This window comes from Lycorma delicatula, chromosome 8, assembly GCF_047948215.1.
Source record: "Lycorma delicatula isolate Av1 chromosome 8, ASM4794821v1, whole genome shotgun sequence".
In the NCBI taxonomy this organism is placed as follows: Eukaryota; Metazoa; Arthropoda; class Insecta; order Hemiptera; family Fulgoridae; genus Lycorma; species Lycorma delicatula.
The window spans coordinates 62,494,116-62,511,818 of NC_134462.1; the positions used below are offsets into that span (position 1 = coordinate 62,494,116).

At 27.4% G+C, this 17,703-nt stretch overlaps 1 protein-coding gene across 1 annotated transcript in view; it reads left to right on the forward strand.

The window, feature by feature from the left end:
• RhoGAP15B (RhoGAP_ARAP and RA_ARAPs domain-containing protein RhoGAP15B) overlaps nucleotides 1-17,703 on the forward strand; it is a 63,994-nt gene that overhangs the window by 32,681 nt on the left and 13,610 nt on the right. Inside the window, exons 4-7 of the mRNA XM_075373014.1 lie at nucleotides 3,619-3,736; nucleotides 4,561-4,806; nucleotides 7,077-7,289; nucleotides 11,226-11,416. Coding sequence (XP_075229129.1) covers nucleotides 3,619-3,736; nucleotides 4,561-4,806; nucleotides 7,077-7,289; nucleotides 11,226-11,416 — 768 coding nt within the window. The remainder of the gene's footprint in view (nucleotides 1-3,618; nucleotides 3,737-4,560; nucleotides 4,807-7,076; nucleotides 7,290-11,225; nucleotides 11,417-17,703) is intronic.

Below are 17,703 nucleotides of genomic sequence, written 5' to 3' on the forward strand. Positions count from 1 at the left end.
ATAGGGAATCTTGAAGAGCTGCATCAAACCAGTCAAATGACAAGACAAAAAAAAAAAAGGGAATTCAGTCACCATGGGTCAGGTATTTCATAATTACTTGTAGAATAGTTTCTTTTTTTACATAATTTTTATTTGCATATATATTTACATTAATGTTCACTCAATTTTCCCCGGGGTAGTAATCTATCAAGGGTGTGGCCCTTGGTAGGCTAGAGTTTTAACTCTCAAATAAAATTTTAACTAATGATTTAGATTAACTTAATCAATGTCATAATATTAAACTTTATATACAGTAAGAGATTGAAAAATCACATTGTGATATAAACATTGAAATAACAAATGACTGTGAAAGTAACATTCTGGAAGTTCAAGGATGTTGAACTTCCTTGTTACTTCCAAAGTAACAAGGAACTGTTACTTCGTAACAGTTCATATCTTTATCAAAACATCCATTCACTAAAGTTTGTAAAAATAGTTTAACGTTCAAGTCTTTTTTTTAATACTGTCATGCTTTGTTGTCTACAATATGTTAAGTTTGGCTGCTCACTTACAAACAAATTTAAATGGAAACTGCTCAATTGAATTGGCATAGCTACACTCGCGTCTTCTTTTGTCTGCTATGTGAACATTATTTGCACCATGCCTCTTTGTACATGCACTCAAAACCCATGTTATCAACTGCTCCTCAACACTGTAACTGCATCCACTCATAGTGTTTGCAACTGATACACAAGTTTTTCAGTTGCAAAGTCATGGCTGAGTGAGTGACTCACTCTCAAAGTCCTGTATGACTTTGAGAATAGTTATACCAATAGTATTTAGAGTTATACCAATAGAGTATTTTTTAGGCACTTGAATACTAGGTGATTTTCAAAACAGTAGCAACATATTAATTGCAGGAGAAATATGGACTTCTTGGATGTATTGTATGTCACATCAGAAACGGGTAGTTATGCTATTCCATAAACACGCTAAGAAACTACCTTTGCATTTACCTGGATATATCAAGGTAAAACTTTCATCAGAACAGCATCACAAAATGCAATTAGTTATAAAATAATATATAGATGTTAAATTTCTTATTAACAATTTCAAATATAATCACACGCAATTATATTGTAACAAGTAAAGAAGCTTCTGCAGATTGTAAGTGTTAAGAATACAAATAAAAAAAAAAAGAATGAAGGAAGAATGTAAACAGACAAATAATTCTAAAAAGTGAAAAATTGAGAAGCAATAATAAAAATTATGAACAATGAAAAGAATTTTTAGAATAGAAATTTAAAATCAAGAGAATTTTGAAAAATAAAATAATAGTTGGACAGTAAATGTGCTTTTGAAACCATTACACTTTGAATGAACAAGGGGATGGATTTTATGTCAGGACAACCCCTGTTAAGACTCAGGTTTCATTTGCTCTTTTTTATTGAAAGTAGGAACTTTAAATTTTAATTATTGGAGGACTTTGAAATTTTTATTTAAAAATTTCACTTTTTTCTTACTCTTTATAAATCCTCACTTTTTTTTTACTGTTTATAAATTTTCACTTTTTTTTGTTACTCTTATTAATTGAATTTGTCTAATACCCTATTTTTAGTTAGTCTTTTTCCATCCTTCAAAGACTGTTTGTTATGAATGTATATTTAAGTGATATAATAATGATATATATATGAATTACAAGTTCAAAGTATAATAAAAAAAATGTATATTATAAATGAAATAAAGATTTTTATTTATTTGATTGAACGAGTGAATAATATTTAGAATAATGTTTAGAGTAATTAAACCTAACTGACGTACTGAACCAAGGCAGCATATTATTTGACAACCCCTAGGCCTGAGGATGTAGGAACTGTGCGATAATAGTTAAGAAACTATGAGTAAATTGTGTGTCATGAATATATTCTGTTTTGTGATACAAGTTCAACAGTGCTCTGTTCTGTGATTGTGAGTTCAGCTGTTTGCATTGTGATTTAATGAATAATGTCAAGGTACATTATTCATAACCTATTGTTGAAAAATATAAGCTAGTTTCATTTTGTAAATAGTAAAATTAAATTATTATCCTTAAATAAAGTTAAAAATTAAAAATTGAAATAAGATTTAAATTTTCATTAAATATTGTAAATTTGTTATTAGAATCAGAATTATTGTTTGTGTGATATATAATTTACTTATTTTGTAAATAAAATACTTAAAATGAATTAAATTGTATATTTCTGAGACTTTTATATCATATGCAATCTTTCATTATTCTTTGTTTAAAATGATGACGCACAATAATATTAAAGTAACTGTGTGAAGATACTAAATACTTAGAATAATTACGGAATAAATCACGATTCAGAAGGATTAACAGAAATTTAGCATATACTTATAAACATATTAAAAACATATTTGCTGAAAATTCAGGTTTGTTTTTTTTTCATAAATATTTTAAAACTTACCTGTAGAGCAATATCGTTTCAGTAAAAGAAAGTCTTTTAATTTTATTTAAAATAAATTTGTGTGAATATAAATGAAATGATTTGATAATTTAGTAAAAACAGCAATAAAGAAAAATAGAGGCCCTGTCTTATAAGGCAAAGAATTACGTTGAAATACACAAAACTGTTTTGTTATGTGGTTTTTTAGAGGTGAATATTATTTTGTAAGAATAAGCGGCTATTTTTATTTATAATATGTACTCTTGAACAGATAGATAAGATAATAATTTTGGTGTACTAAATATGAGTCGATGAGATTTAAATATATGAATGGAGAGCAAAGATCTAACATCTCATTTTTTTCACTTGAAAACTAGTTGTGAATTTTGAGGGAGCAGCAAAATATGATGTAACAATTTTGTTACAAATATTATTATTATTTTGTAATAATAAATTAATAATATTCTATACTTATATAAAGATGTAATATAACACACACACACACACACACACACACACACACACACACACACACACACACACACACACACACACACACACACAAACACAAACACAAACACACACACACACACACACACAAACAAATACACACACAAACACATACAAACACACACAAAACACACACAAACACATACAAACACACACACACACAAACACATACAAACACACACACACACAAACAAAAAAAATATATATATATACACAACATCTTTTCAGAAAATAACTGAACAATTTAAATTACCTGCCAACAGATATTTAGTGTTGTGAGGTTGGGAACATTGTGTTCTGCATTCTTCCTGCATAACTACATGTTTTTGGATTGCTGAATCTCATTTTGTTTTTGTTATTTGAGTGCAATGTCTTTAAGTGTTAGTAGTGATTTTTGTTATGTGTGATTTTTTTATGATTGAACTTGTGACTCAGTGTTGTAGTTATAAACCCAGCTTTCATCTCCTGTTATGTTCCTTTGCATTAATGCTTCATTGTCACTGGCTTGTTCAAGAAGTTGCCGACAAATGTCCACTTGATGTTCTTTCTGCTGCTCAGTCATTAAACAAGGAACAAACTTTGCTGTGGCTCGATGTATGTTCAATTTTTGCCAAAAATTGAACCATGTTGAAAACTGTTACTTCCATGAATACTATTAAATAGTTTGTATACAATGTTTCAGGAAGGAGTAAGTGGTGAATGGATGGCATCATGGATACTTTTGCATAAAAGATCTTTATTTTACTCACAATGTAATAGTAAATTAAAAATGATTGATTTACGGAAAGCACGATGTACTGGTAAGTTGACAATTTATTCATGGCTTGTCTAAAATTACAGTATTATTTTAAATTTTAAGTTTTTTCATGAATTTCTGTTTCAAACGTTGGGTGTAGTTAAATTTGATTATTTTTTAATCACCTTTAAAAAATGTTTATAGTTCTTTAGAATGTGAAAAACCTACAATTATCACATACGTATACTTGTGTGTAGAAAGCAAGAACTGTTATATTTGAATTGGTAACACATGCTTGTCATGTACTTCTAGTCCAAAGGGTGTACTATCTTTTATTTATGTATTGGTATAGGTCTGCATGTGCAGTTTTATTTCTATTTTCTGTTTTTCTCTACTACAATGTTTTACTTGATTCTGTAATTCTGTGTAATGCTGTAGCTTTATTCATTTTATTTTTTTGTGTGGGGAAATGCCATTATAAAGAAAAAAAGAGATTATTCTGTAGGCTGAACTAGTTAGGAACTATGCAGCTGATAAAACCTATACAGTGAGTAAATCAAATGGTTATCTGTGTCAGGATACAAGAATTAAATTATTTAACTGTGACTCAAAAGAAATGGATGTTTTTCACAATTAATGATCAAGTAGTTTGGGTGTGTCTAGGAATGATGGCTGGGTAGGTTTGCTAAAAAAATGCAGTGTATCAGTAGATGCTTTTCAAGTCTATATTATAGTAATTTAAATGGCAATTGAGACAAACTATTTTGAGTCAGTAGTAATGTGAAGATAAGTGGGTAAATATCTGATTTGTTGAGGATAAAAAAACATCTTTATTGTAATGTCTGTTTATTTAAAATAATTGAAATTAACTTTTGTATTTTGTAATAGATTTGAATGAGGGAGATAAAAATAGCAGTTGTCCAAGAGCAACAGAAGAAGGTCCTTACATTCTTGTTGATACTCCTGATCTTGCTGTATATCTACAAGTGGATGCAGCTCGTGAAACTAAATCATGGCGTCAGACTATTCGGGCAGCAGCAGTTGATAATGGATCAAACCTATGTGACCAGCAGCTTTCTAGAAATGATATTCCAGTTATTGTTGAAAAATGTGTCAACTTTGTTTATGCTCATGGTATATATTTTTCTTTCTCTTATTATTAATACATTTTCACAATTTTATATCACAAATAACACAATTGGAATTAGTCAAGTTGTTTTAACCAGTTATTTTTATTTTCTGATAATTGATTGAGGTTATTTGTTCTATATATAACTGCTGATAGACAAGAAATATGCTAATTACTGCTAAACCGTAAACATTTTGTACCAAAAAAAAAAGTTTATAATGTTATTACAATAAAATTAATCTGGAAAAAACTAAATAACAAAAAAATTATATTTTTCTTTTAAGTGACTTGGTAGGGAGGGGCATGTTTAATTCTATTTCTATTACAAAATGGCTTATCTTCTACTGATCAAAGAGATTTTTTTTTGATGAAATATAGCTTTTAGTTGATATTTTTCTTACTTTTGTATTGCATAAGACGTGGTACTTGCATATGTGGTTTTACAATGATGCATTGGTCCAATTTTAGGTTTTATCTTTTGATTGACTGAAAGAGGAGCAGGAGGTGAAGTTTTACCTGGAAGCCAATAGACCAAATTTCATCTCTTAGGCTACTATGAGTATCCTAGTGGCCAGAGGTCCTCTTGATAGAGATGAGATATGGAAGTAGGAGTTAACTCAGTCATTAATTAGTATTGTTTTCACAACTCTTCGAGTTGCGTATTGTCTTTATTTACAAAAATATATACAAAAACAAAGTTAAGATTATAAACCTTCTTTTACATTTAACCTGCAGTACTGAGTGTAAAACAATTATACACAAAAATCCTTATGTAAAGTACAGTCTTCATGTAAAATCATTAAGATACAGACAGTGTGAGTTGTTTGGAAAGAAAATGTGGTTTCCAAATGTGGCTTCGAATGCTTTGTTTGTCTGCTTGCACGAACAATGAGCTCTCCTTCATTTATACCATGAACATACATTTTAATGTGCTGTAGTCACCATCATAGAAGGGGCAGTTTTTGCTTATGATGTGTTTTGTGTGTTATAAATGATTAAAACTATTGGAGGTTCTACCGATATACAATATATTTTATTGCATAATAGTCACAAGTTTCTTGAATGTAATTTTAGTGAAACCAGCAAAGATTCAGATTAGGAAGTATACAGTGGAATGGTGAGATCCAAAATTAAAGGTGAAGCGTGCTCAGTTGTGTGGGATTGCTTTGTGGTAACATTGTTATATACTATTGCTTAAAGACAAGACTTCATTATGTGGTTTGGCTGGAAACAAATGAATCATACTCCTTAAGCCCAGGCTTGGTATAAAGTCATCTTGCATTTGACGTGTTCCTTGCTGGGAATAATAATGTTAAAAGAAGTGTACGTGATAAGCTACCGTCACAAATGGTATTAATTTTATATGATGAGAATATTTAGAAATTGGATCCATGCTGTGACAAAAGTTTTAACATTCATGAAAGCTATATTGAAAATTAGTAAAAGTTATGGTTCTTACTTGTAATATAAATATTTAAAAATAAATATGCATTATCTTTGTATAAATTAATAGATATTACTTCTAAATGTACTTTGCATATAAAAAAAATAAAACATTTCGCAACTTTATTCATTTATGGAGAGAAATGAGTGAAAGGATAATCATTAGTTTTTATATAATTGAAATTAGATAAGAAAAAATACTCTTTCCAGTAAATATTTTTCTAGAAAAATATTTTTTCCAGCTTAAAAGGTTCAAGAATGAGAGGATATAGGATGGGACATCTCATAGCCTTGAATAATTGAATTAGTTTACTTACAATTTTGACTGGTAGAACTTCTTTATGAGGAGATAAGTTTGTTGTAGTAGCTGTTTTTATGTCTTGTTTTATGTTTTTAAAACATTCATCTGCCATGGCTGGTCTAAATGTTTTTTCTTAATATTTAAATATTGTCAATATTAAATTCTGATTCATTTAATGCTTTAATTGTAAATTTTACTAATCAGTACAATACATTATTATTAGTAACAGTCATTTATGTCACTGTATTAAAATTTATGAAGTTAATTTTCTGTCTTAGTGGTTTTTTTAAATTAGAAGGAAAGTAGTTTTGGTGTATTATCAGATATTTTTAATGGTGTGCAGTTTGTAAGAGATATCTGAATATTAATGACATACTGTTCAAACTAAACATGCTTAAGTAAAATTCCAACAAAATCTTATGTTCTATACACACCAATACATATTAATCGTGTATTTTGTTAATATGTATAGAATTAATTATTTTTACCTTGATTTTAATTCTTTAATATTTGTTTGTTTTGTAAATGTAGGTCTAATGTCAGAAGGGATTTATAGACAAAGTGGAGCCAATTCAAAAGTGACAAAATTACTAACTCTGTTTCGAAATGACGCTTGGGCAGTACAACTGAGTAGGCAAGAATATACTGAATATGATGTCGCCAATGTTTTAAAACGTTTCTTTAAGGATTTACCAGAGCCAGTATTTACTTCTCAGCTTCATAAACATCTGCGCAATACAGTTGGTAAGTAAGTTAAGTCCCTGACTGACGCATTCCTTTAATGGAATTTCTATTTATTTAACTCGCACCCTACATAATCTTTTTAATGAATTTGAAATATTTGAGGAAAAAATATTTTTACAATTTTTCTAATATCAATACAAAAAAATCAAATATAAAAGAAATCACACTGGTTGCATATGGTGTTATTGAAATACAGAATTAAGTGATTATAATTAATTACTGAAAAAATATAAGCCTGAAAATATTTGTTCAGATGAGCAATAGATTGAATGGCATTAATACAATATTGTTTTTTGAGAATGTTTTCTGTAAAAAATCTTTCTTTTTAAAAAAACTAAAATTTTTCCAATTTCTATATAAAACAGGGAGATCAGATGAATGGGAATAGATATAAAATCAGAGGAAAAATTATGAAAAGAAATACAAAACTGTTCAAAATGGAAAACAAAAATAATTATTTTTTTGATGTAATAAATCGTTAAAAGTTAGAGTTCGCATAAAAGTTAAAAATACATTACATACAGAAATGAAAGAAAAACTGAATAAGAAGGAAAAAGCAAAAAGGTGTATATATATATATATATATATATATATATATATATATAGAGGGAGAGAGAGAGAGAAGAGAGAGAATTTTTTAAGATAAAAATTATTTTAAAATAATTTTAATACATTTAAGAAGAAAGTAGTGAAAAAAAGAAGAGTATGTTACTCTTTGTTAATGTTAAGACAAAAAATAAGAGAAATAGGCCAAAATTATTTTCAAAAAATAAATGGAAACTTAAATTTAAAATTCTGTAAAAAAAATTGAACTGACCTATGTGTGATGATGAACTGTGGAGCCTTATTATAAACCTAGAACAATAAACAGAACCCAATAACTTGCCTAATTCCAAAATTGGAATAAATGAGATATCTGGCTACTATTTGAATCTGTATAAACTTGCTCAGAAACTGGTATAAACATCACAGATCTGTGTGCTTCAGAACATGAATATGTTAATATTCATAATTGATTATTGATTTTAGTAACTGTTTTGTGAATTTTTCAGCTTCTTTTCTGAGTTCTGTGTTTTTATTCTTTATTAAAATTGTATTTTTATTGTGAAAATTGTGTGCTATATTTTTTAAACTTTGTGTACTTTTATGGTGTTTGTTTTATGTAGTTTTATACTATATTCCACATTGAAATTTCTGGCAGAAATCAAGCTGTTGTAGCTGCTAATGAAGCTTGAACTTGTTCAGTTGTCATCGGTCATGTTTTCTATTTTAATTATATGCACTTAGTTGGAAACACTGATTGGAACTTTCACTTTGAACCACTTGGGTGGCTGTAGTTGATTTTAACAAATTAAAGATGTCTGGTATGAAAGTTGTTAGTGCATGATACTTGCTGCCAAAGCAGTTATCCTTTGTTACAGTTTATTTAGCGTACATATGTTTAATACATAGATTTCTTTTATTGTGGTAGTACTGGATTAGTTTTTATTAAATAGAATATGTGACATTATGTTGGAGTTTATGTAAACCAGGACATAAAATTATTAGTATTGTTTAGTGATGATATAGTTGAAATAGTATAGCTTTCTGGTATAATGTTTTGGATAATTATTTATTTAAGCTTTGGATGATCGGCTTAACATCTGAACTTAAGCCTTCACATATGATTGAGTTTAGTTTTGTAATTAGAAGTCCTACACACTCACCAGGATTGGTTATTTATTTATTGGTTTATTTATTTATTTCTATAATTTAATTATTAATTGTGATAATTATTTATTTAGTTTTGCAATTATTTTTTATTATAGTATATTGTTGACTTTGGTGGGGTCCGTTTCAGCTCCATTTTCATTGCTCATGATTTTTTCATGTTCTCTTCTTTAGTCGTTTCCCTGCTCCAGGATATTCCAGGTCAGGCCATCAAAAGTAAATCTTCATGATTACATTTAAAGAAATCAATCATACCTTGTACCCATTTCTTCCTTGACTGGAGGAATGATGAATCCATCTGTCATTTTTGTGGTTGTCCTATTGTTTTAACTCCAATTTCCTTCTGCTGTCATATTTTCTATATCTTTTCTTCACAATTTAGCTTTTGAGGCTGAGCACTTTCTACTCCTTCCTGGATCACTTTACTTTGTACTGAATTATTTATATAATTTATTATTATTAAATGATTTTTATTAATATAGTTTGTGTTTTTATGGTTGTTAAAAAAAGTTTTGTATTTTTGTTATTTTGCAAAACACTAAAATATGTTATTAAATTGAAATAGATTTTATGCAGTTAAAAGTTTTCCCCCTGCTTCCTCTTCTAGTTATACCTAATCTTTTATTAGCATTCAAAGTGGTAAAACATTGAATATAATTTTTTGATAAATATTCTCTCAATTACAGTGTTTATTTGTTGCTCCATTCTAAAAATCCAGTGATGCCAAGGTTTGCTGAAGTGTGAATATGAAATCTGAAAGTTTCAACCCAATGAAAAAGTTGTACAACCCAATGACAAAAACTTGTTTTGTAGAAAGCCTTTTTTTATTACTATATGTTATTAATTTACAAAATAATATTAACATTTGTAAAAGTGTTAATTACAAGTTTACAATAAGTGCTGGAAATGTCCCACTATGGTTTTCAATGTATGCATCAACATGATTTTTTACATTGTATGCGACCTTTTTCAGTGTAGGAGCAGTGATATTTGATACACAGTCCTCAATATTTTTTTTAAGTTCATCAAGTATGTAGGTTGTTTAAGTACACATCTTTCAAAAAGCCCCACAAATAAAAATCGGGTGGACTCAGGTCCGGTGAACAAGAAGGCCATAGACCACGAGAAATTATCCAGTCATTGAAGAAATTGCATACTACTGTTTGCCATGTTTGCAGTTGCTCCGACTTGTAGCCAGCAATCATGTTCATCAGCAAAGTACCAAAGCTATAAACTGTATGATTATTTTTTGATACTGTTCAGCTTGATTTTCCCCGAAAAAAGATAGGCCTGAAAGGTCTCCAACGAGATACACCACACCACATCCCAGTTTTTTGTGAATGCAGTGGTTGTTCATGGAACACGTGGGGTTCTCTGAAGACCATATTGTGTAATTTTGACTGTTAACATGCCTTGTTAACAGTCATTTTTTTCATTTTTAAGATGAAGCCAAGCTTCATCGTTGAAAAAACCTTGTCTAGAACAGATATGTCATTTTGAATGAAACTTCTAAACCACCGACAATACTGCATTTGTTTCTCCTTATCTGGTTCTTGGAGCTGATGACTTATGTTAATCTGGTACAGATGTAATATTAGAACTTCAGTTGCCTTATGAACATTACTGTAACATAGCTCACTCTGGTTAGAAAGTTTTCAAAGAGGCTTTTTTCGGAGAACGAAGAATTGTCTCATTTATCATCTGCAGACTGTTGTCAGTTAAAACACTTGGACGGTTGGTACAATTATGGTCATGCACACTATCTGTATCCTGAAAACAATTAAATAAACGACATGCAGTGGATTTTTTTGGCACATTAACATCTGGAAAAGCATTTAAAAAATATTCTTGATACTTCACATACGATTTCAATCCGCAGCAACTCACAACAATAGACATATTGTTTTTGTGTTAAAGACATTGCTGCTCGGACTACACAAACTGCTTGGTGCCACACTTACTGTTGCCTGGAGGCATGGTCTAGCAGTGCTACCATACACTATTCTGTCACACAAAAAATTACCCTAATTAAAATATCTTTTAAAAATTTAACTGTCATTCCTACAAAGCAGAAAAATTTAGGTTGTGTGATTTTACAATCACCCTATAAATTGATATTTAGAGATAAAAAATTCAGGATATTTCTGTTTTTTACCTCGTTTCTTTATTGATTGTTATTTATTCCATTAGGAATACTTTTTTATATTTTATTATTTTTTGCTTTAGTTCTTAAATGCCCTGAAGAAGAGAAGTTATCAGTTTATAGAACACAGTTAGAACAACTACCTCAAGTGAATTATGTAACTATAAGGCTTTTACTCTCACATCTTTACGCGTTACATCAGCAAAGAGAACGAAATTTTATGCCTATTGAAAATTTAGCAGCAATTTGGGCTCCTACTTTGATGCATGTTAAGGTTTGTAGTTAAAATTATATCTGTTTTTAATAAACTACAGGATTTATTTAATTACACATTAAGTTGCCTGTGTTACTGTGTTTTATATTCTCTGTATTTCTTTGTGAATGAAATTACTTGTTAAAATTTTCATTTTTAATTATTAAAGTTTATGTATGATTCTCTTAATGTAGTTCCATTAATAAATAATAAATTTAAAGAATTCTGTATTCAAGTTAAAAATTAAATTAGTGATTAGTACAGGTTCATAATCATTACTCTATGAAGTATATAGAATGAGCTATGTTAAATTTATGGCAATAAAATAATTAAGGATAATCTTAAGTATTGTTTGCTATAGTAAAAGCCTAATGAGTATTTCAAATGTAAAACATCACCTTGATTAATGGCAAAATAAGTAAAAAGTAGTCATGAAATACAAAAACAAAACCCTAGAAGTAGGATAAATAAAAATAAAACAAAAAAATTTTAATTATTTCATTATGACAACTGCAGATGATATTTAACAGTCATCATGATGTTTTTTTCTAAGTTTTCACTTTTTCTAAAATGTTTAGGAGCATTTGTTTATAGTTATTTTAATTTGTAAAATTTTAAGAAATATTTTTTTGTTTGTATTACAGAAAAAGACCCAGATAATCAAGCAGTTTATGTAAATGTCAATTCAATTTGTATTTTATTATATGTGATTTGTAGGTTTAACGTTGAAGCAAGTAAAATTTGTATGCATCTTAGTTGCTGAAACAAATCAGTTACATGATCTTACATAAACATTAGTCCTTTCAAAAAAATGAGATAACACACTGAGAAATTCAGCTTTTACGTCTGTCTTACAAGACCTTAAAGTGAAATTGACTATTCCTATGTTGATTATCTCATTGAGGGAAATATTCTGTTGTATTTCAAGTACACCAAAATTCAGGTTAACGTTGTCTTATAAGTTATAAGCCCTCACATTGTGTTATCTTTTGGCTTGGATGTGATATTTACTTGATCTCAGAAAAATAAACTATTGCTTAATGTCACTTATACTTCAAGTGCTTTATGTTTGTCTCAGAATAATTAAGAAAGATCGCGCTAGATAATATAAAAGTAAAACAATAAATTATGTATAGTACAAAATAATATTTTACAAATAATTCACAATTTTTACCCTATAACTTCATTAAAGTGAAAATTTACAATTGCAAAAAAAAAATAATTATGCAACTAATAACAGCATATAAAGATTAAAAAAAAATAATTATGATTACAAAAATAATTTATTAATTAATTATAATGGATATTATAAAAAATAATTATTATTAATTTATTGTTGTAAATAAAAAATAATTTTATTATTAAAAAAAACCATTGGAAAACATTTAATTCAGTAAACAGCTAGGAGAAATTCATTTAGCATCTGTTTTATTGACTGATCTGGTCTGGACTGAAGGTTTCTAACTAGAAACACCTACTGTTATATATTTTCCCAGCAGCCATAATTGATTAGATCAATGGTTGTTGACTGGGATGTAGCAGTTATGTTCAGTTTGTTTATATGTTTTCACACATTATTCTTCTTGATGATTTATTGTACACTGTATATAGTGATAATGACACCTAATGTTCATTATCACTGGTTGATTCAGTTATTACTCTTGTAACATATAAACCGCTTGAAATAGAGGCTGTAAACCATATAAAGGACTGCTGATTCAGTTAGAAACGAACTAATTAATAGTTCTTTGTATTGATGTATTTTAAATATTTTGTTAGTATAGTTTTCTGGTTTTTGTATATATAAATTTTGAAGTAGGATACTTTGTTTGCAACTATGGAATAGTTTTTTCTATGTTCCAGTTTATTGTTTTTTTCTCTTAAAAATTTAATTTTAAAATTGAGCATTAAATGTTTTAATTCTGTCTAAGCGATGTTATAAATATTTCACTATAATGACATTGTCTAATTTCACTAATTGAAGTCAGATTGAAAGTAGAACTTAAACTTTGTATATAAGTTTAGTTTTTATTTAGCTGGTAAAATTTCATTGATAAGTTTGTTTATTTAAACTGTGACATTAAGACCAATTAGAAGACATTTTTGAAAAGAAAGGTCCGTGCAAAAATAAACATTTTTAGTAGAAATAACTACTATCAGGAGGAACATATATTTTTTTTTGAAAAATAATTAGTTATATTGGTGGATTTTTCTATTCTAGTTTGCGCATGCCCTCTTTAGAGCATACTTTTTGTTTTTATTATTATATCAAAATAAAAAAATGTATCTGAATGTGGGGAGATGGCTTCTGTCCTTTAGCTCAGATGAATAATGTCTTTAATATCATAATTAATCTTATGTATATTTTACATTTAATTATCATCTTATTAATTTTTACATTGCAATAATCAATCAGTCAATTGTAAAAAAAAAAGTTGTTCTTATTTAATCTGAAATTTTACTGATGATGCATTTTTTATGTATTTTAATGCATTCTAATAAGCAGTGGATTGAGATAAGGTAAGAATTTGAAAGCTGTTTGGTACACCACCAATTTCTAAGATTTACTTGCTTTTATAACTTTTTGAATTTTTTTAAATAAAATTTTTTAATTAAAAGTAATAATGTTGAAAATTATTATTACCCTTCAAATCATTTTGATGAGTAATTTTACTCATATTATAGTTATTATCATTTTCTTGGAAAAGTGAAATCTGATAGAGAATCTTTACATTTTTTTATGTATTCATTACTATGTTGACTAATAAAAAAACAATATTTAAAAGTAGAGGTTTACTAGAAACTACTAATTTAAATTATAATTTTTTAAAAATATATTTTATTTTTATGTATTTGAAATATATTTTCAGTTTGTGATATTAATTATTCATAGAAAGTAAATCGTTAATAAATACAACTTTATGTATGTATATATTTTAATTTTTTTTTTGTAAAAGCAATTAAAATAATTTTTAAATGTATGAAAATTTATCTAAACTTTATTAAAAATTAATAAATTAATTTTTTAATTCAATTAAGTTAAATTAATTAAGGAATTATATTAAATTATCCTAATCAAAAGACTGCTAAATAATTTTAAAATTAATTAAAATTTTCTGAAAATCATCTGTCCACTGAAATTTTAAAAATTCAAAAAATTTTAACAAATTAATACTTGTTACATCTATAGTAATAGTAACTATATTTTTAATTAAATTTTATGAATTTTAAATGTTTCAATTATGATTTAAAAGTTACAAAATTTACACTGTGGTTTTAAAGGTTATGTTTCCTTACAACATAATGAAAAACAAAAAATTCCAATTAAAAAAACTTATTCTTTTAATTACTTAATGATATAAAACAACTAACTATTAATCATAAAAAATTAGATAAAAAACATCTTATTCAAAATTAATTTTTTAAAACTGCATAGAAAACATCAATAGAATAATCAGAAATCTGACTATTGTTCAACATTCTTATGTTGAATGAAAAACATTATGGGCTTTCAAAATCTGCCATATTATTGCAGCACTAAATAAAATAACAAAAATCATTTTTTGTATCTCTGAGGCTTATAGTCAAACCATGCAGTAAAAGGTTAAGTTTAATTACGCATCCTACAGACAGATATGCAAGTTGAATAAAGTCAAATTAAACAGTAAAAATGTTAAATTATTATTTTTACAGACTAATTTTATTTTTTAAATCAGTTCTTTTAAGAATTTTACTCCTCTGTAAGTATGTTATTTTATTAGATCAACCAAAGTGTAGAATAAATAAAGTAAGTAAGATGACACCTCAAACTTCATAAATATGGTAACTTATCATGCATTTATTTATTTTATTTAAAATTTAAAACCTTTAATCTTTTTGTTTTAAGAATTTAACTTTTATTCAGTTAAATTAAAAATTAAAACAAATTTAAAAATATGAAAAATTAATTAAAATTAAATTGTAAAAATTTTTACATATGTAAAAATATGATGTCAAGACATAAAATCAAATTAAAATTAAAATCAAATAAAAATAATTTTAACTAAACCAATTATGCATGTTGTCCATTTAATTGAACTTACTTTACTAAACTGATTGAAATATATGAAATTTTACATCACTCTCAAAATAGATGGTGGGGTCATCTACTGCAGCTTTAAAAATATTGTCATCCTTATATTCTGTCTGAAAGGTTTATCATATTAAATTTATTTTTATGTTTGTATGTATAGTACCCTTTATAAAAGGTCTAATCCCCTTACTATTTGTATTCATATTATATTTTTTAATTTCCAGTATTTTTAAATATGTCCTAATAATATCAGATATTGTATGTTTATTCTTAATTAGATGATCAGGTACATTAGAGAAACGTAGTTTACCTTTTTTTATAATTTCAAAAATTTTCCAAGAATCTAGCCTTAAAGGATCTAGTGGTCTTTCTTATTATATATATATATAGTAAAATATTCTGGAATGGATTATCCAGTTAAATGTTACAAAAGTCAGCCCTAATTTTAACTCAATCCTAGGGTAATCTTTGTCTTAAGGTGTCATATAATGTAGATAAGAAAACTTCAAATGGCAATATTTTTGGTTTTTAGAACAAAAATATTTATTTATTATTAAAGATTGAAGAATATTTCAGTTATCATCCTGATAAAATTTTCATTTGAAAAAAATTAATAAAAAGTTTCAAGTATGTAGTAAGGAAAATATCTGTAGTTCGTACAGGGGGTGCACAAGAATTAGTGATATTAATAAAAATATAGTAAACTTTAATTTTAGTTTTATTTTCATACTTGCATGGCTATCAGAAAGCTAATGAAACACAATTTTTCATGCATTTTACAAAAAAAAAAAACATTTTTTTAACATAGCATCCTGTAGATTACAAATATTATGAAATTTATTCTTTGATTTGTGACTAAGTTCTCAGTAACTTGCTGTAACATTTCAATGGAAATCATTTCAGTTTTTACAGTTTTACTTGTCTGTTGATTATTGGTATGAGAGCAATGAGAGAACATGCTTCTTTTTTAAAAAACCGTACTAAAGAAGTTTAGATGTTCCAGGACATGGTGTGGTTCAAGAAAGATGAAAGTAAAGTGGTAATCTCCGTTCTCACAGTACAGGTTGTGTCTCTTGCTGGAACTGTGTGATACCATTCTTGTAGAATTATTAGATTCATTGCTCAAAAATGTTTGATATTCTGAAAACATCATAAGTACATGTATCTCATCTAAATATATATATATATATATATGTGTGTGTGTGTGTGTATGGCTGTAAATTCTTCTTTGATGACCATAACATTGTCTATCACATTTTTACTGTGTATAGTTCGTTTGTATAAAAAAATGAGGGGATTCTTTACAGCCCAGTAGCAAAAGTATTCCATTAGTTAATATAACCATTTAGATAAAAGTGTATCTACCTCTTCAGACTTTCAAATATTTTTTAGCAAGTTATAGTTTTTGTCATATTTTGATAAAAGATCTGCAAAAATAATTTTCCCATTAAAATCATGTGTTTTTCAGTTTTTGGATCCCCTGAATCTTGTACAGATGAAATTTTAATTCTAGGGTCAGTATTCTGTCAAATATGATGAGACAAGGCTAATGACACAACATGCTGCTGTAAGATGCTGTTTATTTTGCAGGATCGAAATTTGGACGATTTGACAGTTTCTGAAATTCAATTATTTTTAATATACTTTGATAACTCTTAATGCCACACTGAACTTATAACTTCAAAATTTGCAGCATGAATCTGTGTAATGTGAACTGAGGAACCGGATGAAATTTAAAATGATTGTGCTTCTTTATAACATTACTATCTTTATATAATGCATTTGTATAGTGCACCATGCACTATACAAATGCATGGTGCATTCATTTCTGACCAGTCTTCTATTGTAATTAAACAGCATTAACTGGGAACAAAATGGTGTTATAACAGATGTCTTTCAGGTGAAATTATTATTATTATTATTATTATTATTATACAGTGAATGATCCAAAATTATCTACTTCTTTTTGCAGTTTGTTAGAACTCCTGCTTTTAGTGATAGGGTGGAATATTATTTTCTAATTCTGTGTTAATGGTTGAAAACTTTTCTCAAAGTGATATGTATTAGAAAGAAATACATTTCAATTTAGTGGTAGTAAATACTACATTTAATGTTGGTATAAAAGTTTTTATGAGTTGAATGGTTTATGAATGTTTTCTTTCAAATTTCTTCTGCGTTTGAAATTTCTCCTTACTCCTGCAATATCTCCCCAGCCTACAAAAAAAGATTTATCATC